Source organism: Adiantum capillus-veneris, chromosome 14 (genome assembly GCF_014529385.1).
Source record: "Adiantum capillus-veneris isolate H3 chromosome 14, ASM1452938v2, whole genome shotgun sequence".
NCBI classification, from domain to species: domain Eukaryota; kingdom Viridiplantae; phylum Streptophyta; class Polypodiopsida; order Polypodiales; family Pteridaceae; genus Adiantum; species Adiantum capillus-veneris.
Window position 1 is genome coordinate 122,454,503 of NC_140944.1, and position 24,356 is coordinate 122,478,858.

Below are 24,356 nucleotides of genomic sequence, written 5' to 3' on the forward strand. Positions count from 1 at the left end.
CGGGCACATCGCCTTTAAAAGACTTCAAGAGACTCACATGAAAAGCATTGTGAATCCTCCAAGTATCGGGCAACTTCAGTCTAAAGGAGACATCATTTATCTTTTCTTTTATCTGGAAAGGTTCATAGTATCTCATGCTAAGCTTTGGAAAAAGCCGCTCTTTTCCCTTTTTCTTTCTTCGGCATGCCTTCTCAAAACGTAACAACACCCAATTGTCTTTTTTTAATTTCAAGTCGCGATGGTGTCGATCTGCTGCCTTCTTGTGTCTTTCCTGAGATTTCGCTAAAGCCTCCCGGACCTTGGCAACAGGAGTGTCCAAGTCCCTCGTGTACTGGTCGGCTTAAAAAATCTTATCTTTCGTGCCAAGGGTGGAACCCTCGTAGCACCTGCACTAATCTCAAATGGCCCCTTCCCCGTCGAAGAGTGGATCCTTTTATTGTAGGCAAATTTTACCAAGTGGAAAAAAAAATTCCCATTGAGTCTTTTGATCAGAAATGGAAGACTTCAATAAATCCAGTACGACTGAATTTGCAATCTCAAATTGCCAATCTGTTTGCGTGTGGAAAGATGACAAGAACTGCAACCCTGTGACAATGTTCTCCCAAATAGCCTTCCAAAACAAACTCGTGAATCGGGGATCTCTATCAGAGACTATTGTCTCAAGCATGCCATGTATTCTAAAAATCTGTGAAATGAACAAGCTCGCTAAATGATCCGGCTTGATTGTTTTCTTCACTGGAACGAAGTGAGCTTGCTTGCTAAATCTGTCGATGACAATCCAAATGCCATCATACCCACTCTGTGTCTTCGGGAGATCAAAAATAAAATCCATTGCAATACTTTCCCAGGGGCGGGTGGGAATGGGTAAAGGCTGTAACAATCCCTATGCTTTATGCCTGTCAAACTTGACCTTCTGGCATACCAAGCAACTACATACAAAGTCGTCCACATCCTTCTTGAGTCTCGGCCAAAAGAAGTAACGCTCCACACCTTTCAAGGTCGTGTCAATGCCGCGATGACCCGTAAAAGGTGGACAATGGCATTCAGTTAAAACCTTTTCCCTCAACGACTGTGCAACGCACAACATCGTTTTCTTCATCAAGTAGCCATTCTTTTCTTCATCAAATAGCCATTATTTTCTTCATCAAGTAGCCATCCCATATGGAATATTCCGCTACTACCTCTCCATTCTGTATTCGAGTGAATACATCAGAAAAATTTGGATCTGTGGCATACTGATCGACCATGTCCTCGAAGCTTCTATGGTGAATCGCCGAAATAGCCAAGACTAACGGCTTCCGAGACAAAGCATCTGCCACCAAGTTCATTTGTCCCTGTACGTGGACAATCTGGAAGTGAAACTGTGACAAGATGTTAACCCACCGCATCTGCTTTTCCGAAAGCTGCTTCTGTGACAAGTAGTAGCGTAAACTCTGATAATCAATGAAGACCGTAAAATCGGCTCCGAGTAGGTAATGTCGCCACTGAGTAAGAGCATGCATAACCGCCAATAGCTCTTTCTCATAAATCTCTACAGTCAATTCCGGCCTTACAAACAATCGGCTCTCATAGGCAATGACATGGCCTTCTTGCATTAAGACCGCACCAGACTACGACCAAAAGCATCACAATATACTTCGAATGACTTTTGAAAATCCGGCAAAAAATCAAAATTGGTCCTGTAGTCAATTTCTCTTTCAAGTCTGAAAGGCAGTCACCTCTGTGGGTCCCCACGAGAAAGGGACTCCTTTCTTGTGTCAAAATGTGCAAAGGGGAAGCAGCCTCTCCAAACTTTCTAATGAATCGCAGGTAGTAAGAACATAAGCCAAAAAAGCTTCTAACTTCATGAACATTCTTCAAATCGGGCAAATCACGTATAGTCTCAATCTTGGCCAGTTCCATCTGTACTCCTGCTGTTTGAGACGATGTGTCCCAAAAAGTGTATCTCTGGTAAGAAAAATTCATTCTTCTTGGCATTGATTACTAACTTGTGATCTCGCAATGCCTAAAAGACCTGTCGCAGATGATGTCTATGTTCAGCCTCATCCTTAGAGAAGACTATAATATCATCAAAGAAAGTGCCGACAAAAGATCTATACTCTCTAAAAATCCTATCCATCATTCGGTTGAAAGTCGTTGTAGCATTGGTAAGCCCAAAAGGCATCACCAAAAATTCATATAAACCGAAGCTCGTCCAAAAAGTTGTCTAATAGACATCTCCTAGCACGATTTTGCTCTGATGATATCCGCTTTTCAAATCGATCCTGCTGAAACAAGAGAATCCTTGAAGTCGGTCAAGAATATCATCGATCCTCCGAACCGGAAATCTATTCTTGATGGTGATTTTATTGGGAGCTCTATAATCAATGCATTTTTACTTTTTACTTTTTTGGGCTAGAGCCGGCAAGCCAGCAAGGAACTGCCTTTGCTTCGCGTGCACGCAAACGAGTCAAAGAAAAATTACCTTGCGGACTTGCCGACAAAGGGAAAAGCGCTTCCATGCCGTATCGTGGCATGTCAACGGGGAATGGAAGCAAGTTTCCCCCTCGGGGGAGTAAAAAGTCTTTTCATGCCATGTTAGTCAGTCCATGTTCCCTTGTTAGTCACGCCACCCGAGGGTAACGTCGGGAAATCACCAAACGAATTCAGTGATGCATTTAAGGACCAAGGCTGAGAGAGAGGGACAAACCCTTGTAACTCACAGACCGTACTGAATCTTGCCCAGGTACTCCAGGATTTTCGCCTGGTAGAAAAAGGCCCCCGTCCAGCGAATGTCCGGTAGGACTGCCATACCCAAGGTGGGCGTCGGCTCAAAGGAGGCATCCCGATCCGGCCAACCATGGTCACCAAGGCCCGCTCGGAAAGCCCCAGGACCATGTTAGGCGGGACCGCACCGTACGCAATAACTACAAGCCCTACGAGCTTTCAACACCCTCACGGGCCAGAGCATTGTAGTATCGCGGTACGGCCCCGCAGAGGAATGCTGCAACGTTATCCGCATAGGCACTCCTCAGCTGCGGTCCACGACGACCATTATGGGCCCCACGGGGGACAACCCATCTTGGCAATCGCTTTCCACTAATCTCCCCTCCCAGAAGTAACACTTCGGTATCTTCACCGCTCGGATTGTTTAACAGCCGTCTAGCATGTTCCAAACAGGGTCGTATTGAGCTTCTGAGATTGTCCAGTTCAGGGCACTGTACCAACAAGTGCGTAAGTGACCTTGAACCTTCTTCCATTCCGCATAACGGGCAAGTCCTCGACTGTGCCCGTTCAATCTTATCCTTAAGCCTTAAGCCATCCACTCTTGCTAGTAACAAGACTTTCTCCTCCATCCCACCGGGGTTCTTCCCAATGCTCTGCCTATAGAGGTATCCACGCGTGTCCTCATACTTCCTCTCGATATAAGGATCAAGGGAGACACATTGATGTGAGTGTTCCCAGAGCTTCCAGCTCTCCTGCCTTGCGGTTTCAACAGAAGCGCTGTTGATATACCTTTGCCCCCAAAACTTTGTCCTTTTACACCAGGTCCACTTCTTGAATTGGTTCCATTCTGGTATATTATTAACCAAATCTGCAATCCAAGTCTTTAGACCTGCGTACTTGGTAAAAGCTCGTACCCTCTGTCTTGCACAGTAAGCTGGTACGGGGGGGAGCCCTAACTCCCGGTGAAGAGTCGCTGCTGCCACAGAACTCGACTTCACGGCCTTACCGACTACCCACCTCATTCCAGTTGCTATAAGCGTCTCTAATGGGTTCAACTTCCTCATGTCATGTGAGCCCATAATCTCCGCTCCATAAGTCGCCACTGGGAAGACGCACGCCTTGAGAAAGGCCAACCTTGACCACATCGGAATTTTCTTAGAGCATAGAAGGTGTTTATGGGCATATAAAGACTTACGTGCGCTCTCAATCCTATCCTTAAGGATAGTATCGATCGAGACTTCGCTGTCTATTAAGATGCCCAAGTATCTATATTCCGAAGCTACCTGAATCTCCTCAGGTCCGATGTGGGGTTTGAAGGCAATAAGTTCCTCAAGGTCCCCGTTGAACACGGTCGCCTGGCATTTCTTTATGCCGAACTTCATCCCCCACTTCTCCGCCCAACTATGCAATCTATCTAAACTAGCCTGCAACTCCTCCTTAGACTTCGCAAATAAAACTAAATCATCTGCAAAAAGCAGGCCCTGGATCTTCAGGAGTAGGCCTGGAATAGCCACCCCAAGGTCAGTCGCACTCTCATCCAAGATGTCATTAATGAATATATTAAAGAGAGTAGGCGACGCGGGACACCCTTGACGCACGCCACGGGCGATTTGGACCTCCTCACTCAACTTCGCTCCCACCCGCACTCTGACCTTGGAAGATTGGTACAAGGCTCGAAAGAAATTCAAGCAGCGACCTCCAATCCCTATGGCTTCCATCTTAAAAAAGAGCGCCTCGTGTGGCACTGTATCGTACGCCTTTTCAAAGTCAATATATGCCGCAAACGTCGGTTTCTTAACAACCTTTCGTCTGAGCACAATCTCTTTCAAGGCAATCACTTGTGCCACACACTCCTCCTGAGTCCGAAATCCGGCTTGACCACGCAAGAAGAAGTTTCTTTCCTCAAGTTTCACTGAGATCCTATTGATCACGAGTGAGGTCAAGAGCTTCAGAGAGATTGGAATCAGAGAAATCCCTCTGTAGTTGTCCGGATTAGAAAGATCACCCTTCTTCGGGATATACACCACTACCGAGGTAGATGATGCCTCCGGCAACTTCCCTGAATCAAACCAAGTACATAGCAGTTTGAAGACTACTCTTCCCATGTCTGTATTTGGTTTAAATCGATCCGATCTAGTTCCCTTGTCTTGCATAAGGATCTTGAAAAATTCAGGGGGAATGCCATCTATCCCAGCTGCTTTATGCCGCTTGATCTTGCGGCATCCCTCTCGAACTTCAGTCCATTTAATAGAGTCATTGATGTCCTCTATTCTAGGCCAAAGTCGCACAGCATGGTTTTGCCAGTGTTCTGGGTCCTTGCTGTGTCCGGAGGGATCGGCAAAGACGCGAGAAGCATGATCCTTCCAAATGTCTCGGATCTTCTCTTCGTCCGCCTGCAGCTCGCCGTTCTGGTCTCTTAGGGGTTGAGCGGGCCCTCCTTTTCTGCTCCCCCCTAGAACGGCTTTCATATGCTTCCACCAAGCATACCATTCCTTGCGTCTTGCCAATTCGACGCTCTTGAGCATGAATCGTTTGAGAGCCTCTCTCTCGCTTCTCTTCGTTTCAGCTCGCGCCTCTTTTCGGCATTCAACAAACTTCCTCCACGCCCTATCTTCACTAGAGGAATCACTCTCTGCATCCCGCAGAGACTTCCACGCTTCCCGTCTTCGGTTGATGGATCTCCGGGCTCTCGGGTCTAGCCTAAAGCCTCTATTAGGCCTCTTGGGGGGCCTTACGGAGAACGCACCAACATCTCGAGAGACTCTTTCAGCTGCCTCCTCAAAGCTCTTCGACTGACGGTTCACCGCCGCCTGCGTGATTTCCCCCTCCTCCGCTGCTTCTGGTAGGGAATCCCAGAAGTTGTGGTGTAAAAAGAGTTGAGCCGCTGGCTCAATTCTAGTCGCATCAATGGAGGGGGGGGGTGGTGGGGGAGGCTCCGCACACACCGCATCATACACCAACTTCACCTTAACAGGCCAGTGGTCCGAAACATCCACCGATCTCTGGACACTGGCATGGCCGAGGAATTGAAGGGCCAGATCATTGGCCAAAAAGAAGTCAATGTCTGATCGTCCTTTACCACGGGAAGAGTGATACGAGAGTCCAGAGCCTCTCGTTTGGACAATCTTAAAATCAAGGTCTTCATTCCCCAGCCATCTCTTCATCGGGCGCCGTCTAAGATTCCAATCCCCTCCGATCAGGAGAGGAAGGCCCTTTCTGCCCAACCTACGAAGCTTCGAAGCTAACGCACTTAAGACGTCTGCTCGCTCATCCACTAACTGCCTCTGCGGGACATAAACATTTCCATAAATCCAACCATCCTTCATATTTAAAGGGAAGAGTTGAACAAACAAGGAGTTTACGTCCGACATTCCCAACTCAAAGGATCTGAGCTCCTGGAGACCAAGGTCACAAGTCCCCTGGCCCCTGGTTTATCAGACCCTGGCACTTGGAATGTCGAATACCCCGCCATTCTAAGGGGCCATGCACCCTGAAATAGTCGAGTCTCTTGGAGACCCACCACATTCCAAGTCTTTTGTAACATTATGTACTCCAACTCCCCCCGCTTCGACCGGAGTCCATTAATGTTAAGCGTGGCAAAGATCGGCGATTTCAACACTTCCATCGCCGGCCTCAAACGGTTCCTATCTCTCCTAGCGAAAGGAAGCGAGATCTTAGCAAACCACCTAAGCCTACTCTCCGATTGGATGACCTGGAGGGCATCTAGGGCTGCTTGTTTACTAGAAGTGAAAACATCAAAGCGGGTGCTCCCCGTCCGATTGTTAAGGAATCGATCCAAAAGCTCAATACTTGCAAACAGGGAGGTTGATCTCAGTGCGCGCCTCAAGGCCTTGCTGAATGACACTTCGGTGTGTTCATTAGCGCCCCAAATGCACAGCTTGCCAACCGTCCCTTCTGAAACACCCCTCCCAAGCCTGCCTCTCATCATTACCCGTTCCTCTCTAGCCGGCCTGCTTGGGGCGGTGACCGGGTCAATCTCGGGTACCGACAAGGATCTTAGCCTGTTGGTTTGAAGTTGATCGGCATTCATGACCTCAATGTACCGTACTTCCCTTGTTGAGTTCGTTCCATCTTGGTCTATGCCCCCGCCCCTCAGCTCCTCAGATGGTTGCCCTTCCGAGTTAACTGTGAGGCGTCCAGTCTCAGCCATAGCTAGTGAGTTTTGCTGCCCCGCTACGCACTGGTTCATCCCGTCCTTCCCGGTTTCTGTGAGTTCGGGTTCACCGTAGCAGCGACCAGCGGGGCCCCGCTCCCCACTTTCTGGGGTGCTGTCGATCGCAGTACTCGGGGAAGCTCCCAGCGCCCGCCTCCCCGAGGGTACCTGGTAGCAGCCCTCTTCCACGTCAGCCCAGGTACCCTTAACTGGTGCTCTTGGATCGTTTATATAATATGGTTGTGAATTCATAGAAAATGCACGACTATACTTAATGAACAGGTTGTTCACCTTAAATTTGGAGGGGTCCGGGTTAGGTATGTCGTTCCCGGGGGATCGACCACCCACTTTCCGGACTATGGTTATCCTGCATGTAAGATTTCATGGTCACAACTGCCAACGTGTTGACGAATCAACTCCATCCTCTAAATTCGTGGATTCACATGAGGTATCGGTACAATCCGCACAGCGTTTTGCTTCTCAATCGGTGGGCGAGACCGAGGGACAAGCGGGTCCTTGATCTGGGTGTGGTCCATAACGGTCCCGTGTTTAGCAAGACTTTAGAATCCACACCCTACTGTAACTCATCACGTAGTTGGTACACTTGCGGGTGGATCACCAAGCCCGAGGGTCCATGATTTTGGCTCGAAGTAGAGGGTGTTCCGTGAAATGGGATGGGTCAGGGGAACTCGGCGCCTCACCTCACCCGTCTCCCGTTTCATGGTGCACCCACCCTTCCGCAAGCGTTGACTGTTCCGTGGAGGGTGACATTGGCACCGCCCCGAGGGAGGGTGGATCGTGAAATGGAGTGGGTCAGGGGAACTCGACGCCTCACCTCACCCGTCCCCCGTTTCACAACCCACCAGTCCGTCTCAGGACGTCACCGCCACCCCTCTAGTTTGGAGTTTACTCTCTCCGTGAGTCAAGGGGGGGACCAGCGGAAAGGTTACACAAGGAGCGCTTTCAACCCACCAACCTCAGCTGTATGAAACACCCATCCGCTGGTGGGTCGTGAAATGAAGTGGGTCAGGGGAACTCGTCGCCTCACCTCACCCGTCCCTCGTTTCACAGTCCACCAGTCTAGGTTCTGGTCTCAGGCCGTCACCGTCCCCCCTTCCGCTGGGTAAGTGTTTCACACCACTGGTGCGGAATTACGGCCAAAAGCCTCTCCCCCCAAGCGGTCCTCCAGGGATTATGTCCCTCTTGGCTACCACCGGTTGTGTCATGAGGTACATTCCTTCTCCCCTTGCATTCAAATATGAGAAGCCGAGCCTTTACACCTAAGGGGGTTGGTTGTAAACCGACGGAAAGTATCTGGGCGTTCAGGGTGTTCCCCCCTCGAGTCCACTCGACATCCTTGTATGATTTTTACAGAACTTTCCCTGAATGGGTCCGTTCGACATTCTCGGATGATTTTTACAGGGCTTTCCCTAGGTCCGACCATCCTTCTTGCCTTCCATATTCTCCCAGTTTCAACCCCACCCCGATCTAGCTTTGCAGCTCATACTCGTCTTTAAGGCATTATGATCACTAATGTCCTCTCCCCTCCCCTTTGGGATTTTACTCCTACACACGGAGAGGGTTTTTCAACCGTACGTGGTCCCCCCATTGAGGTTTTGAGAAGCACTTAGTCGACGTCCAGTCCCGCCACGTGGAGGCGGCTTCCCGTTGGGACCTCTATAATCAATGCACATTCTCCAAGATCCGTCTTTCTTTAAAACCAACAACACCGGAGAGCAGTAGGGTGAAGTACTTGGCTAGATAAGACCCTTTCCCAAAGGGTCTTTCACTTGGTTCATAATCTCTTCATTCTAGGCTCGACTAACATGATAAGGTGGCCGGTTCGGTGGTGTGCTTCCAGGTATCAGATCAATAGTATGATCCTCACGACGAGATGGTGGAAACTCGCCTGGCAAGGCCCTCAGAAAAGCAATCAGCATGAGTGTGGAGAAAATCTCGGCGTTCTTTATCTAGTTCAGACATATTCGTTCTGTGTTCATCATTTAACTCTTTCAAATAGGTCGAGTAAACAAACAAACTGGATTTCATTATTTGGAAACGGCCGAAGCCAATACAATAGGGACAAACTCGCCCTTTAGTTTCACATCAAGTTCAATGTTTCGGCCCTTTTCATTTATTAAAGTCGCTTTCTTCGCTCGATAATAGACCACGGCGTTGTTCTTATGGTACCAAGGGACTCCAAGGAGGACGTCACAACCTTCCAAGGGCATTATTTAAAAGTTCTCGTACCCCAAATACCCATGACAATGCAACCGAAGTTTACCAATGACAGGTGTTATGGCTATGTCCTATCCGGGTGTCGCTAGAACTGCCGATCGGGTGTAATCTCAAGCCGCGCCGCCAATTCAGGTGAAATGAAGTTGGCCTTAGCTCCTCCATCAAAGAAAATCGAGGCTTCTTGATCTTTCACTTTGCCCCAAGCTCGGCAAAGTTCTGTACTTTCATCGATCATGCTTGGGTCAGTACCCATGCGATCTGGAACTATTCCTGCTTTCATCTTGCCTTTTCTGCCACGTTCCTCAGTTGCTCTCGAACTCGCTGGCCCGTCTCCATGTGGTTCTTGCTGGGCCTTTTTAGGGCACTTCGCGGAGACATGCCCACATCCAAAACACTTCCCTTCTTTGATGTAATTGGCCCTCTCTCGAAGAGTGAGCCGGGGTCATGTATCCTTGTCTTTCTTTTCTTGGGAACTCTTTCTCTTTTTACTTTAATTGTTAGAAGTCTGTTGGGTTCTCTAAGTCAAGATCTCATCAGTGGGGTAAGTCAAATTTCCCGAATGTATCGCAAAACCTCGTTTTGCATGACCCATCAATTCTTGAATAGAATTTGACGTTTGTTCCAAGCAGTAGTCTCGTATCTCTGTAGAAAGTCTGCAGCAAAACCGCTCAATCTATTCCTTAAACAAGACCTTCTTAAATGAAGAGATTGGTAGAAAAGAGTTCCAAAATCTCTCGCAATAAGCCTCCAAAGAATCTCCCTTGGTCATCCGAAAATGATTCCAAGCGGTTTGTATATCTCGTTCGTACTCCCGAGTCAACCAAGAGAGCCTTTTGAATTTTAACCATTTAACTGGAGATTCCTGCCTCAAAGAAGAGTGGACCACTATCTTCGAGTATTTCCCTTGAAGAAAGATGCAGCCCTCCTAATCTTGGAGTGCTTTGAGTAATGCCCTCCAGAGAAAGCTATGTCAAACTGTTGAATGAAGGCCAAAGCCCTCGGAGCATCTCGGAACCAGAAAAGGAATCAAACTTAATCGACTGTCCACCTTCTTTGAATACTTCTCCTTTCTTGCTTTTATCTTCGAGAAAATCATATTGGTTGGCTCTATAAAAATGCTTCTTCGTTGCATAAAACATGTGATCGTCGGAGTCCGAACTACCTGAGGATGACTCCTCTATAGAACTGTCAAAAACTAGGCGAAATCTGGGCTTCTTTGCCTTTTTCTTGCCCTTTCCGAAGCTTCGCTTTTTGCCTTCTCTGTCTTCTTCGCTCGAGTTAGAGAGCTAGAAGAACTGTCAGAAGAAGAAGAAAAAGAAGAACTAGGTAGTCCTTCAAATCGTTCACGCTTCTTCTGCTTTCTTGCCGATGCAAAAGAAGATTGACGACCCAAATAACCCGGAAAGTTAGTCCCTTTCTTGTGCTTTTTCTCTCGCTTTTTGGATTTGTTGTTTGCGTCCAAAAGCCGATTGATCTGTGTCTGAACCACCTCTTGTAATTCTTGCTTTGTAAACATCCTCGAAGAAAGAGGTTTCTTGCTTGCCGGTTTGATGGGTGGTTCTGTGGCTTTCTGCCACTAGGTGTGCACTTTTGCGATGGATTGCTAAGACAAAAATTTTGCAAATTTCGGATCCTTCGCAATTTTAGTCATCTGCATCGTTGCCTCGCTAACCAGCTGTCGACGTTCCAACTCTTCAAGCTCGAACTGAGTAGGCCGAGGTGGGCCGTACTCTTCCTTTGTTTGATCATGAGAACCTTCTTCGTGATCTCCTCCCGCATTCGCATATGCAGAAGAAGTCAAGTGATTCTTGTTGGAATCCATAAGCGCCGCGAGAAGAGGATCGGATTTCCCCGGTAGAAGAGAAATCGACCGCGCTCTAATACCACTGTAACAAACTTGGACACACCAAAATCAAGATTCTACAGAGACAACAACAGAGATTCACTTCAAAACAGTTCACAAAGACGACACAGCCCGGTGTAGTTCTGTGCCCGGAGGTATTGGCCCCAAAGACTGGCGCCCCTTTCGGTATTTCTTTTTACATTAATCTGCGTTCAAAGTACAAAGAGGGCCCACACGTCTCATTCTCAGACTCTCCATCCAGATGCTCTAGGAAGTGAGCCCCAAAGGCCACTTATGAAGGTTACGTAGGGTTGCTAAAAACCAAGCCCCCAAAAGCTTCAAACTCCAAAAGCAATCAGTTTCCAAAAGCAACTGGGCGTCAAAAACTGCCAAAAGCTGTCAGCGTAATTTTCGACAGGCAGTACGACAGTCAGCGCCAATTGCGGAGATCCGTACAATCAGCACTATTTGCGGAATTCCGTACACCAGCCACGTCAACAATGGCTTGCTTTAAGTTTCTTGTGTCCCCGGGGGTCCCCTCATCACTTGGCCATAAGTTGGGACAACTTATGGGGTTGCCACGTCACCAGTTTGTGACAGTGTGAGGCCCAAGCGTTGTGCAATATTTAGTGAGATAAAGTTGTCTGTTGATCTGGGATCATAGAGGATCAATACCCGCTAGTTATTCAGAGATCCCCAACCCTTTAGAGGCTAACGCTTCCCTTTTTCCGTTTTCGTATTCCCTTGTACATCGGGAATAGAATTCGAGCTCGGTGGAGCAAGTTCCTTCTTCGTTTTTTCTTTCTTCGAAGATGCATGTTCCTGTTATTGCTACCAAAGAGAGTAGTCGGGCTTAATGTGTCCTTTCTCACCACAGTAGAAACATCTACCTTGCTCTTTGAAGGTTCGTACTTGGGCGGACGAAAGATACTTAAGCCGCTTTCCGGTACCCTCTGGCTTGTTAGCCTGATTTGGGTCCTCAAAGGGACGCTTTTGCCTGATCACCGTGGTCATCATAGACCGGTCTTTGTCTTCCACGATACGTGCTTTGTTCCATCCTTCTAGAACTGAACTGAACTGAACTGAATGAAAGAGAGAGACAAGAGAGAGAAAAGAGACGACACATGTATGTCAGGTCCCAAACCCTCAAGGGCCCCCTTGCTCTGTTGCCAGAGCAAGTACTTTCTTTATTCTTGCACAAATGCTCATACAATGACTGAATGTTGAGATACTGATGCTAATGGGTACCGATACTACTGATGCTGGGTACTGCTGAGTCTATGTCAACGACAATGACGACGATGACAATGACGATGATGGCCTCGACAACGACAATGATGTCAAGGCTGAAAGCTGAAAACGCTAGGTACTTCTGTTGTGGATCTGCAATTTGCGGCAGTACAGAGGCGAGGATCTGCAATTGCCAATGCATGCAAAGCTGAAATGCAAAAACGCTAGCTGATCTGGGCTGAATCTGCAAAGCACTGGCTGCTTTGGTCTGAAACCAAAAACGCTAGGCTGATCTGGGCGTTAATGGTCGATGCGGCGAGCTTTTGCAACCGGGAAGGGTGCGGTACGGCGAGGTTCACGGCTGAACTGAAAACGCTGGTTTTATGGGCAGAAAACGCTGGTCTTCTAATGCTGAAAACGCTGGGCTGATCCTGGAGAAACGCTAGAGGTCCTAAGGTGCTACCGATCGGGTGCCTGCATCCTTGTGTCTCTACGTTCATCTGCTCTCTATTGGCGCCCCTTGCTTCCTTTTATAGTTCCTTTAGCCATTTGCCCTACCTACATTCCAACAAGGATAAATGAAAAGTCATAAATGACCTATGAGAGGCTTTTCCTCATCTTGGATTACCCTACCTACTGGTAGGACACCATCCGGTGGTGGTTCGTGTGGTCTCTCGGTGACTACTGCAACTTACGGTAGCTTCTACAGTGCGGACTGTTTAGTCTGGCATTCCTTGGTTCGAGGGAGTTTACGGCGCAGATTGCTACATCTGGCCTTCCTAGAGTTTTACACAGCTTAGCCACTTGGCCACATTGGGTTGCAAGTTCATGCATTGACAGGCTTTCGATCATTCTCATGACGATTCCTGCGCTTCTCCATTTTCTCTAGCCGGTTTGACTACAGACACCACAGCTCCTATTGGGCAGGACACTTGCAGGTCTATTGGCACTTCTTTCACGACAAGGAGTTGCTTTCACACTTAGTTCGGGACCTTTACGCAGTATCTTCACCCTATATAGGCGGAGTACAACAGTTTGCTACACTGCTCGTGATGGCACTTTACCATGGAGATTTCTCATAGGTTGAGACACCCCAAACTGCTACAGATATCGCAACGGACATCTTCATCATTTGCCTCACATCTTCGGCTTCATACGGTTTGTTCAGCATCCGGTGCTAAGAGGGGGTGTTAGACTTACACCACTCTGCTGCTTGACAGGTCTAGGGCATACTTGTACGGCTAGAATGTCTCCGGGCTGGCCATCCATAGTCTAGGTTGTACCTAGTCCGGCCACCTGAGTTTGGGGCCGGCTGCCCACTTTGTTTGGTTGCCCTCATATATTTCCATATATCATTTTCTTGTTGGGTTGTGGGGGATTTTTCCAAGCATTGCCCTACCTCCCCTTGGCAACCTATTTATGGGGCCAAAGGGGTACCCGCTTCCAATATATCTGATGTATTGACAGGTCTTGTGGTTGATGGTAGTCATGGGGGGCTGATCGACCCCTCCTCTCACACCTTGCGTTTATGGTCTCTCTCTCTCTCTCTCTCTCTCTCTCTCTCTCTCTCTCTCTCTCTCTCTCTCTCTCTCTCTCTCTCTCTCTCTCTCTCTCTCTCTCTCTCTCTCTCACATGCGCACTCTCACAGAATTGCATGGAAGCATTATCTTCTAGGAGCGGAATTTGTGATCAAAACCGATCACCAGAGTTTGCGGTATTTCCTTACGCAACACAAATTATATGAGAAGCAGATGAGATGGGCCAACTTTTTATCCATGTTTCACTTCCAGATCCTTCATATGGCTGGGAGAAAAAATGTGGCTGCAAACACATTGTCTAGACGGCCTAGGGTGAATGCAGTTACTTCTGTCTATCACCAAGAACTGGAATCACTTCCAGATTTATATCCAAATGACCCCGACTTCTCCCCCATTTCGAGTAAGCTACAGAACGAAGAAAAAGAATATCCCTATTCTATTCGGGATGGTTACCTCTATCACCACCAAGCAATTTGCGTGGTGAAACCATTGAGAAAGCAAATCATGGAAGAAGCATATCACCTTATGCGAGTCATCGGGAAATTCTCCCTACGCCTTTAGCATTGGAAAGATATTTCTTTTGGCCAAGCCTTAATGTAGACATTGATTGATATGTGAGGGAATGTTTAGTTTGCCAAAAAGTAAAGTACGATGGTATAAGACGCCTGGGTTACTCCAACCTTTGCTTGTGCCTGATCAACCTTAGGAGTGCATTGCCATGGATTTCATTGTGGATCTCCCAAAGTCTCAGACTGGAAATGCGACCTAGACCATTGTGAACAGATTTAGCAAGCAAACTCACTTTATTCCAGTCAAGAAAACGATCAAAGCGGATCGTATGGCTAGGATTTTTCTAGCACAGATCTTTAAGCATCATGGGATGCCCAAGTCTATTGTGAATGATCGAGATCCTCGCATGACAGGAGACTTTTGGCATGCCTTGTTTGATAACCTTGGCACGAAGTTAAATTTTTCTTCGACATATCATCCTCAAATAGATGGGCAAAGTGAGATCGCTAATTCCACAGTATTGGATATGCTGAAATCTTATGTGTCAGAAAGACAATCTGACTGGAAAAAGTATTTGCCCCTTGTCGAGTACGCCTATAACAATACCATACATTTGTCTACGAGGAAAGCACCTTTTGAGATTCTTTATGGTAAGCCTTTGCTTTCACCAATCCTTGTCACTAAGGATAAGACTTTTGCAGCAGATGAGTTTGTCCAAGATTTGGACACGGCCTACGGGCAAGTTAAGAGAGCAATTTTGCGCTCTCAAGAAAAACATAAGAAAAGTTGCGGACAAGCACAAAAAGAATCTGGACTTAACAGTCGGTCAATTAGTCTTACTCAAGTTTGAGAACGCAAGACTAAAGAAACAAGCACCTCATAAAGGGAAAGTGGTAAAACTTTCCAATCATTATTTAAGATAATTGATCAAGTGAACGATGTGACATTTCGATTAGATCTACCATCTAATTGGAAGACCCGCAATGCTTTCCATGTTAGTTTACTACGGCCATATGTGGGACCGCCTCCAAGTCAGCCTATCGCTAAGAAACCTCCTGAGATTGAGAAAACGGAAGAAATACTCCAACCAGAACAAATCATTCATCATCAGAAGCGGCCACTCAAGTCCGGAAACATTATGTGGAAGTATTTGGTAAAGTTTAAGAATTATTGAAACCGGCCCGTAGGGCGGTAGACGTAAGCTTTCACCCGAAACTTTACTTTAGACTTTAAGGACACGGAGAAACTTTGCAAAAGAAAACCTGTAACAGGAATTGATACTTCAAACACACACGGTTTGGAAGCTAAAGCGCTACCAAGCAGACGCCGACACCTGTTGGCCCCAAAGACTGGCGCCCCTTCCGGTATTTCTTTATTGTATTAACAGGGGGAATAAAACCTGTAATTTTTTACGAGCTATCTTGTATAATCCGGGCTGAAAACCACCCGTTTTGGCCCGATTTCGGTAATATAACTATACTAGGACGCTTCACAGACAGTACCCCCACGCAATAGATGACTTTCACGACACATACAGGCGCTTTGCAAAACCTGGCGAGAATCTGCAGCACGCTGAATTCTCTGTTTTCTGCCCTGAAAATGCGCCAAATCACCTCTATAGCGACCCCCTCGCATCACGGGACCTCCTAGGGGTGTTTAGGGCCGAAACCCTAAACCTGCAATATTACACAGCAAGCTGTATTTCCCTGTTTTGGGCTCCATTTCGCGAGCCGCTCGCATCCGTAGCAATTCCTCGAGCTCCCGCACCTGTAGGGCTACTTGCCCTTTGAATCGGACTAGATTTCTCACGTGAAACCTCCTCGACTTCACCTGTACCTGCGGGGGATAAGCAACTAACTAATCCAATACCTGTGCAAGAGGCTCTTGCCTCAGGAACCCCGCATGAACCCACACAAATGTACATACGTCAAACGAAAAGCCCTCTTGTGGAGCATCACATAACTGCACGGAGGGGAGAGAGAGAGCAGTGAATGTTGTGCAAAGCTTCAGTTCTTGCACTTCACTGTACATAGAGAGTAGGCAAGCACACAGTAGCTTTGGTACCTGCAACAATCCACCATACAGCTAAAAAATATAGCCCATTGTTTTAATGTTTCTCTCTCTCTTTAGTTGGAAAAGTGCCCAAGAATGTGCCAAGTGGCACTCATGCATTAATTCCCCGCTTTGGACCTTCTCGTCTAAAAACATCTCAACCAGTTGCTCACTTGACTTAGCAGCAGAGTAATGAAATGTTCCTCTTGTCATTCCGGAGCTAATGACGCGAACAGATTTCATCGCCATCGACATCATCCCAGACATAGAGTCAGAATTCAGCAGATAAAGATTTGCAGATTTCAGCCCTTAGAGTTTTCAGATTTCAGTCCGTCTCGCAGTCGTCCTCATCGTCGGCAAGTCCAAGCATTGTAGAGATTTGTGCAATCATAAGTAGCCCACTCTCGCCATAGAGAGTGGGGCCTTCGGAGGAGGGTTTTACAACGTCTCTGGTGTCGTATTCTCTTCTCTATCTCTGAGTCTCATGTACTTCCATTCACAGTGTCCATTCACTTTGTTTGTGTCCATTGCACTCTCTCATTATAGGAACGGAAGGCTCTCCCTTCCATAAGTAAAAGGAACCTTAAGCACAGTTCGGAGCACTCATCTTGAGCAAAGTTCAAAATTCACTTCCGCTGCACCGTACATTGGTATCAGAGCTTTGGCAATGTTCTGTATCACTCAAGGAAGGAACCACAAGAACCACAAAAAAAATTTGATTGTTGAGGTCGCACGAACCCAAGTTCACTTGGGCGTGTCAATGCCTAATCGTGTTTTTGAAGAGTGACAGGAAACCCAAGACAGAAGGGCTTGTCCAGCCTCCCCTTGTGTCTTTTTTCACTCATTGAGAGCGAACCGTGCACTTAGCGGCCGGCCATTCGACATGAGATGGGAAAAAGCAACCTTGGTGTGAGCGCAAGGCCGCCAAGGGGTGCGCCCGCGGAAAAGAGCAAAACTAGGGTGAAGAGAAGATCCTTCTCTAACACAGATTGCAAGCGAAAGAAAAACCTCAAGAACCTCAAGCCCCTCAAGAACACAAGACCCCCAAGAACTTAAGAACCCAAGACCACAAGAACCCACGACTTTAGTGGATGGTCATCACTCGAAGCGGAATGGATACTTCGCTTGGAGGTGATGAGCATGAGAGAGGCGAAGAAGAATTTTCCCCACCAGGAGGTTTTTCCGACCCTCCCCCTTCCCCATCTACGCCAAGGATTGCACTAACTCCTATGGAGGAGTTGGAGCAATTGTTTATGGAAAGGAAGTTAGAACGAGAAGAAAGAATGGAAGCCATAGCACGTGAACGCGAAGAAAGAAGGGCAGCCATAGAGTGTGAGCGCGAGCAAGCACGCTTGGAAGCAAGCAAGAAGAGCTGAAATGGAGCGTGAGCACAACGGAAGGAAAGCCGCATTGGTCCTATTCTTTTCTCAAGTGCAGGCACAGATGCAAGAGATTCGGGAAAAGGAGACTCTCTCTGTCTCTTCTTCTCCCACGCATGACACACATGATTTGCATGATGATGATTTGAATGACAATGATAAGCATGATGATTTGGATGATGATGATGAGCATGATGATTTGCATGATCAAGATGTGATTTCTCACAAGCATGATGATTTGCATGATCAAGATGTGATTTCTCACAAGCATGATGAGTTGCATGAGGACGATGTGATTGTTCACAAGGATGATGTGTTCGTTGATACTTTTTCTAGTGAAGCTAATCTCATTACAGATTCGATCAATCACCAAGAACCAATCTTGGCTCTCGAGTAGAGGTCCAAAGAACCCCCTCAGAAAGAACGCACTCAGAAAGAACACACTCAGGAGGAACAGATCTTGGCTCTGGAACCTAGGTCCAAGGAACCCTCACAGGAAGTATTATGTGTTCAAATCATTAGTCAACACGCATTGTTTGAGTGTTTCATTCGTGATCGTTTCCTGTATTTTAGTCAGCGTCTTTATGTGATCCCTTTTCCTAGGCATGACATATTGTACGTTGAGCACGTTTCACTCATGAATGAGCACGGATGTAAGGTGCAGCGGAATGAATGTTGTTCTTTCTCAAGATGAGTGTTCCGAACTGTGCTCAAGGTTCCATTTTGTTCTTATGGAAGGGAGAGCCTTCCGTTCTTGATGAGAGGTGCAATGATCATAAACAAAGTAAATAGACACTATGCGTGCAAGTGTATGAGACTGAGAGATAGAGATAGAAGAGAAATACGACACCAGAGACGTTGTAAAACCCTCCTCCGAAGGCCCCACTCTCGTTGGCGAGAGTGGTCTACGATTGATTGTATAAACTGGTACAAAGTGAATGCATGTGACTGATGCAAGTCTAGGCTAGATCGATGATGACGACGGGGATGGCGAGACCCATCTAAGGGCTGAAAACTGATGCTTTTGTACTGCTGTCCAAAAACACTACTGGCTGAGATCTGTCGCTGATTTGCTGCTATCCCAAAAATGCTAATGGTTGAAAATCATTGGAACCAAAAACGCTGATATGGCTGGGTGTCTGATGGCTGAAATCTGATGTTCCTTTAGGTGGTCAAAGGCTGAAATCTGCTAGTTCTTTATCTGCTGAAAAAACGCCATGCAAATGGGGCGATTTGGGGGTTCTGGAAAACGCCAAGGCTAAGGTGGTCTGAGCGATGGGTGCTTGATGGAAAACACTAGGGCTAGGATGTCTTGCTTGGAGGAGAAACGCCACCAAGGGGGATCTTGCTAAGAAGTTGCCTGTTGAGCAATGGTGCTCCTGCTGCCTCTTCTACCAATTAGTGCTAGTCTAGGTTTGCTTATATACAAACTTACTCAATTTGCCCTCCCTACTTTCCAACAAAAGTCACTTACATTAATAAGTGAAAAATGTCAAAAATAGGGAAAATAGGTAAAATGCACTGGAAAATTCCCCTGAAGGATTCTGATGGATTCTGATGGGAATGCTTATGATCATGTTGTGTGCAACCAGAGGATATGCATCTACACTAAGTGCCTGGGCATGCACGGTCTGCGAACAGACTCACAAAAGTCCCAGAACACTTCTAATCTAGACTGACTGGACTGACTGAACCCTCATCATGCTGTAGCTTGTCCACGGACACATAAGGTTGGATGTGTCACGTGACAACGGATGTATGCAGATTGTTTATGAAAAGCTGAAAAGTATGCATTCAAGGAAGTCACATTCGCTGTCTCTCCCTTGGCACGACACAATTGTAGAAAGAGCACATGAAAGTATGAGCACCAAGCATGGGCATTTCCGTTGTGAATTGCCACAGTTGATTGCTTTAGATCAAAAGAGAAAGATTCGATCTCATTGTTTGCGTGTGTGTGGTGAACGGTTTGGCATTCAGTTCTACATTGCATGCACAGTCTTTGAGGAAGACAAGATTTAATGGAAGTGCATGAGACTGAGAGATAGAGAGAGAAGAGAATACGACACCAGAGACGTTGTAAAACCCTCCTCCGAAGGCCCCACTCTCTATGGCGAGAGCGGTCTACTTATGATTGCACAAATCTCTACAATGCTTGGACTTGCCGACGATGTCGACGACGATGAGGACGACGACAAGACGGCTGAAATCTGAAAACGCTAATGGCTGAAATCTGCAAATCTTTATCTCCTGAATTCTGCCTCTATGTCGGTGATGATGGTACGACAACGGTGCGCTGAAAACGCAGATGCTGAAATCTGCATTTTCCGGGCTGAATCTGCAAACTTCGTTGGATCTGACCGTGTGGCGAGGATCTGTTGCGCGAAGGTGAGATCTGCGAGGTTCGGGACTTCTTCTGCGAGTGCTAAAGGCTGAAAACTGAAAACGCTGGTCCTATCGCTGATTCTATCGCGATGATCTGCAAAAACGCTGAGGTTGATCTGCAAACCAAAAACGCTAGGGCTGAAAACTGACCTTGCGGGGAAATCTGTTGTGTTGCTGTGGGAATTTGCTAATGCTAGGGCTGATTTGCTGTATACTGTCGCCGGGAATCTGCAAATGCAAAAACGTTGGCTGATCTCGTGCAAAAACGCTAGGCCTTCTGTTGAGAGAATACGCTAGAGTTGTCACGGGGGTTGGTCTGGCTGAGAAGTTGCATGTTGAGCAAGGTGCTCCTGTTGCCTCTTCTGCCAGAAAGTGCTAGCGCTAGGTTTTCTTATATATAACTTAGTAAACTTGCCCTACCTACTTTCCAACAAAAGTCACTTAAAAATAATAAGTGAAAAATGTCAAAAATAGGGAAAATAGGCCTATGCACTGTAAAAATGCTACTGATGGGATCTAATGGGAATCTGATGGTCATGCTGTGTGCAACCAGAGGATATGCATCTAATCTAAGTGTCTGGACATGCACGGTCTGCGAACAGACTCACAAAAGTGCCAGATCACTTCCTATTCTAGACTAACTTGACGAAACTGAACCCTGGTCATGTTGTAGCTTGTCCACGGACACATAGGGTTGGATGTGTCACGTGACACGTGATGGGGTGACGGGAGCATTGGAAAGGGAATATTTCGTTGGTCAGGCAAGAAACCCAAACCGGAAAAAGTAATATGCGTAAACACGCAAGCAAAAGAATAAAGATGGGTTTTGAGAAGCTTTTTTTTTTAAAAGCAGAATATTTTTAAGTATTTTCCGAGAAGCACGAATGCTTTCCCGCGAGGAATCTGTGTTTACATTGCATCTGTGCTTGAGGACTACACGCCTAGAATGTGACTGCACAGCATCAATTTCACTTCATTGAGTTTTATGAAGTTTTGTCAAGGTTCACATTATTTAAATAAGTGACCGGCCGCCCATTAATAAGTGGGCAGCCCACTTAAATTAAAGCAAGAGCTTATAAAAAAAAGACCAACAATCTCTGTACTGCTGCAAAAACAGCCAGCGCAAACTTTCTCTTTCCTCTCTCTAATTGCTGGCCGCTAGCCCTTAGTCTCTCTCTCTCTGCTATCCTTGGCCGAGTTCGGACCGGCTATTCCTGTCGGTCCTCAGAGCCTATAAAAGCAACACTTGTCCCACTCTCTGAGAGAGAGATTTTGCCAGCGCTAGCTTGGGAAGAGACTCTGTCGTGAAGGAGACACGGGTGATCATGAGACTACGGAGCACGGAGGTCGTTTTTTTGTGCAAGGAGCGACGGGTATCAATTGTGAAATCGCCATACAAATTTTTGTCTCGTGTTTGTGTTTTTGCAGGTACTCCACGGAGAAGAAGCAATAAGGCCTCTGCCTATGCTCAGAGATTCCACGAACGGAATCGAAAACGGTCTGTAGAGGTTTTACGCTCTGGGAACAGACGGAAACAGAATTGAGAGCTTGTCTCTCGGGAAACTCCCGCACGAGAAGGAAACTGACCATCGAGTCGGAAGATCTAGAACGGAGGGGTCACTCCGGTTCTTGTGCAAAAGATTCTCCCGAATAAAGATTCTCTTCAAGGGGGGAGACCAGCCCATCTTCTGGTCCAAAATACTGTGTCCATTTTCTCCTTCAACTCTTTTTAGTTGAAAGATTATTTATTTTCAGCTTGTTGATTACTCATGTGCGCTCCCGTTTGTGACACGTGCCCATAGCACTTAAAATACGCGTATTTTATTTAGAATACACGACGTCCCGTATTGAAACGTACAATACATCTCATAACGTTTTCTATTCTAACGTTTTTTGCTCAAAACATATGTCTTTTTCTAATTGATCAATTGTGTTTTAGAGCTTCATGGTGCTTGTTTATGTATGCTATGGCTAAATATAGAAGATTCATTGAGGAGGTCCATGAACCGCTTCGTTTGTTCTTATTAAAGTATCATATCTAAAAAAGTTGACGTATTTTATTTTTGATTCTCAAAAATACGTCTAGTACACGTATTGTACACCGCGTATTAAACGTCCCATCCCATACTGTAGCTGCTATGCACATGCCACACAAAGAGCCTTGAGGAAAATAAAGGTAACCATCCTTAATAGAGCAGGGAAAATTTGAAGTACCAGTTTGTAGCTGTTTCCAGATTTCACTGAAGTCGAAGTCGAAGTCGAAGTTGTCATGGTACATCACAGGTAGAGATTCCAACTCTTAATGATGTATACTCGTTATAGCATTTACTTGTGACCATAGAGAGAGAGCATATGCCAACACATTCTTGCTTCCGAATGTGTGTAGTATTTGAAAGTGAAACATGGAGAGAAAATTGGCCCACCACATCTGCTTCTCAAACAACTTGCATTGAGAAAGAAAGTATCAAAGACTTCATTTGAAAGTGAAACATAAAGAGAAAATTGGCCCACCGCATCTGTTTCTCAAACAACTTGCGTTGAGAGAGAAAGTATTGAAGACTTTAATGATCCGTCTTGATCGTAAAATCTGCTCCCAAAAAGTAGTGTTTCCAAATTGAGAGAGCATGGATAACTGGCATGAGTTCCTTCTCATAGATGGACAAATAAAGCTCCGCATCACAAAGTCGCCCAGGCCCCACTTTCATAAGCTATTGCGTGGTCTTCTTGATGAAGAACTGATCCAATGCAATCGCCTAAAGCATCACAATGTACTTCAAATGGTTTTCAGAGATCAAGTACAATGAGGATTGGTCCATGGATGAGAAGGTACCTAAGCTTTTCAAAAACTTCTTTCTGTTTACAAAGGATATCTTTTTCTTTGTGAGATCGCAAAGGTGCAGCTACATGAGCAAAATGGCGAATAAAACATCTATAGTAGGAACAAAAGCAAGAAAACTTCGGATATCATGAACCGAAGCAGGATATGGCCAGCGTAACCGCAAAACGCGTTTCAGCAAGCCTGAAACGCGAAACGGGTGAAACGGCCGAGCAAGGTGAAACGCCTAGAGTGAAACGCCTGAAATAAAATATTTCCTTTAATGAATTTGGCCATTAAATAGTTATTTATTTATTATGTATATGCTATTTCAAGGTTAACATAGCATGTGTCTCTACTCACTGCACTGTGAACACCTATTTTGTCGATACATAACTCTATATATACACAAAATTGGCGTTTCGGTCAGACGTTTGAGTGAGGCCTTAGCCTAGGGTGAAACGTTTCGGGGTGAAACGCACGTTTCGGGTCTGAAATGTTTCGCGGTTACGCTGGCTATGGCCAATCTGAAATAGCTTGAACCTTTGTCAGGTCCATGCGTACTTGATTATGAGAGACAATGTGTCCCAGATAGTGAATCTCTATTAAGAAAAATTCACTCTTCTTAGCATTAACTTTAAGTTTATGCTGCTGCACTTCTTGGAAGACAATCTGCACGTGTCGGTTATGCTCTTTCTCTGTGTGAGAGAAGACCAAAATGTCGTCAAAGAAAATCCCAGTAATTGTCGATGAGGTCAAAAGATTTGATCCATCATTCGATTACAAGTTGCTTGAGCGTTAGTAAGGCCGAAAGACATTACTAAAAACTCATACAATCCAAAGGTTGTACGGAATGCAATCTTATGTATGTCTTCTGGAGCAATATGAATCTGATGGTAGCTGCTCTTGAGATCTCTGTGGCTGAAAATCCATGCCCCTTGTAGCCAGTGTAACCACGAAACGTTTCAAGGCCGAAACGTTTCACCCTGAAACGAGGTGTTTCACCACGAAACGTTTCAGTCCAAAATTTGAGCACAGTGAAACGTGAGACCGAATTGTGCGTTTAGTGACTTCGAAACTAAAACTATGGTGACTTCTTGTTAGTGAAACGGCTTTTGTTTCACTTACTGAGCGAAACGTTTCAAGGCCCAAAATGTTTCACCTGTCTCGACCCGTCGAAACGCGTTTCATGGTGACGCTGCTTGTAGCTTGTCTAAATATCATCGATTCAGGGAATCGAAAATCTATTCTTAATGGTAATCTTATTTACAGAACGATAATCAATGCACATTCAAAAAGTGTCGTCTTTCTTCTAAACAAGCAAGACTAGTGAACAATAAGGAGAAGTGCTAGGTCGAACAAGACTCTACTCAAGAAGTTCATTTACTTATTTAAGAATTTCTTCTTGTTGTAAGAGACTAGCTCTATAAGGTGGCTGATTTGGGAGTGAACTGCCCGGAGTTAGATCAATTCGATGATCTTCCAGTCT

The 24,356-nt window shown here is 46.2% G+C and overlaps 2 protein-coding genes across 6 annotated transcripts in view; both read right to left on the minus strand.

Annotated features, from left to right (window-relative positions):
- The window catches only part of LOC147443060 (Nuclear transport factor 2 (NTF2) family protein), a 107,539-nt gene that overhangs the window by 17,008 nt on the left and 66,175 nt on the right, over positions 1–24,356 (minus strand). The gene's annotated exons all lie outside the window — the stretch shown is intronic.
- Positions 6,089–8,521, minus strand: LOC147443061 (uncharacterized; the record flags this gene model as incomplete). Its single annotated transcript, XM_086529907.1, has 1 exon — positions 6,089–8,521. A coding segment is annotated over exon 1 (1,044 nt), but the record flags the coding sequence as incomplete, so codon positions are not given.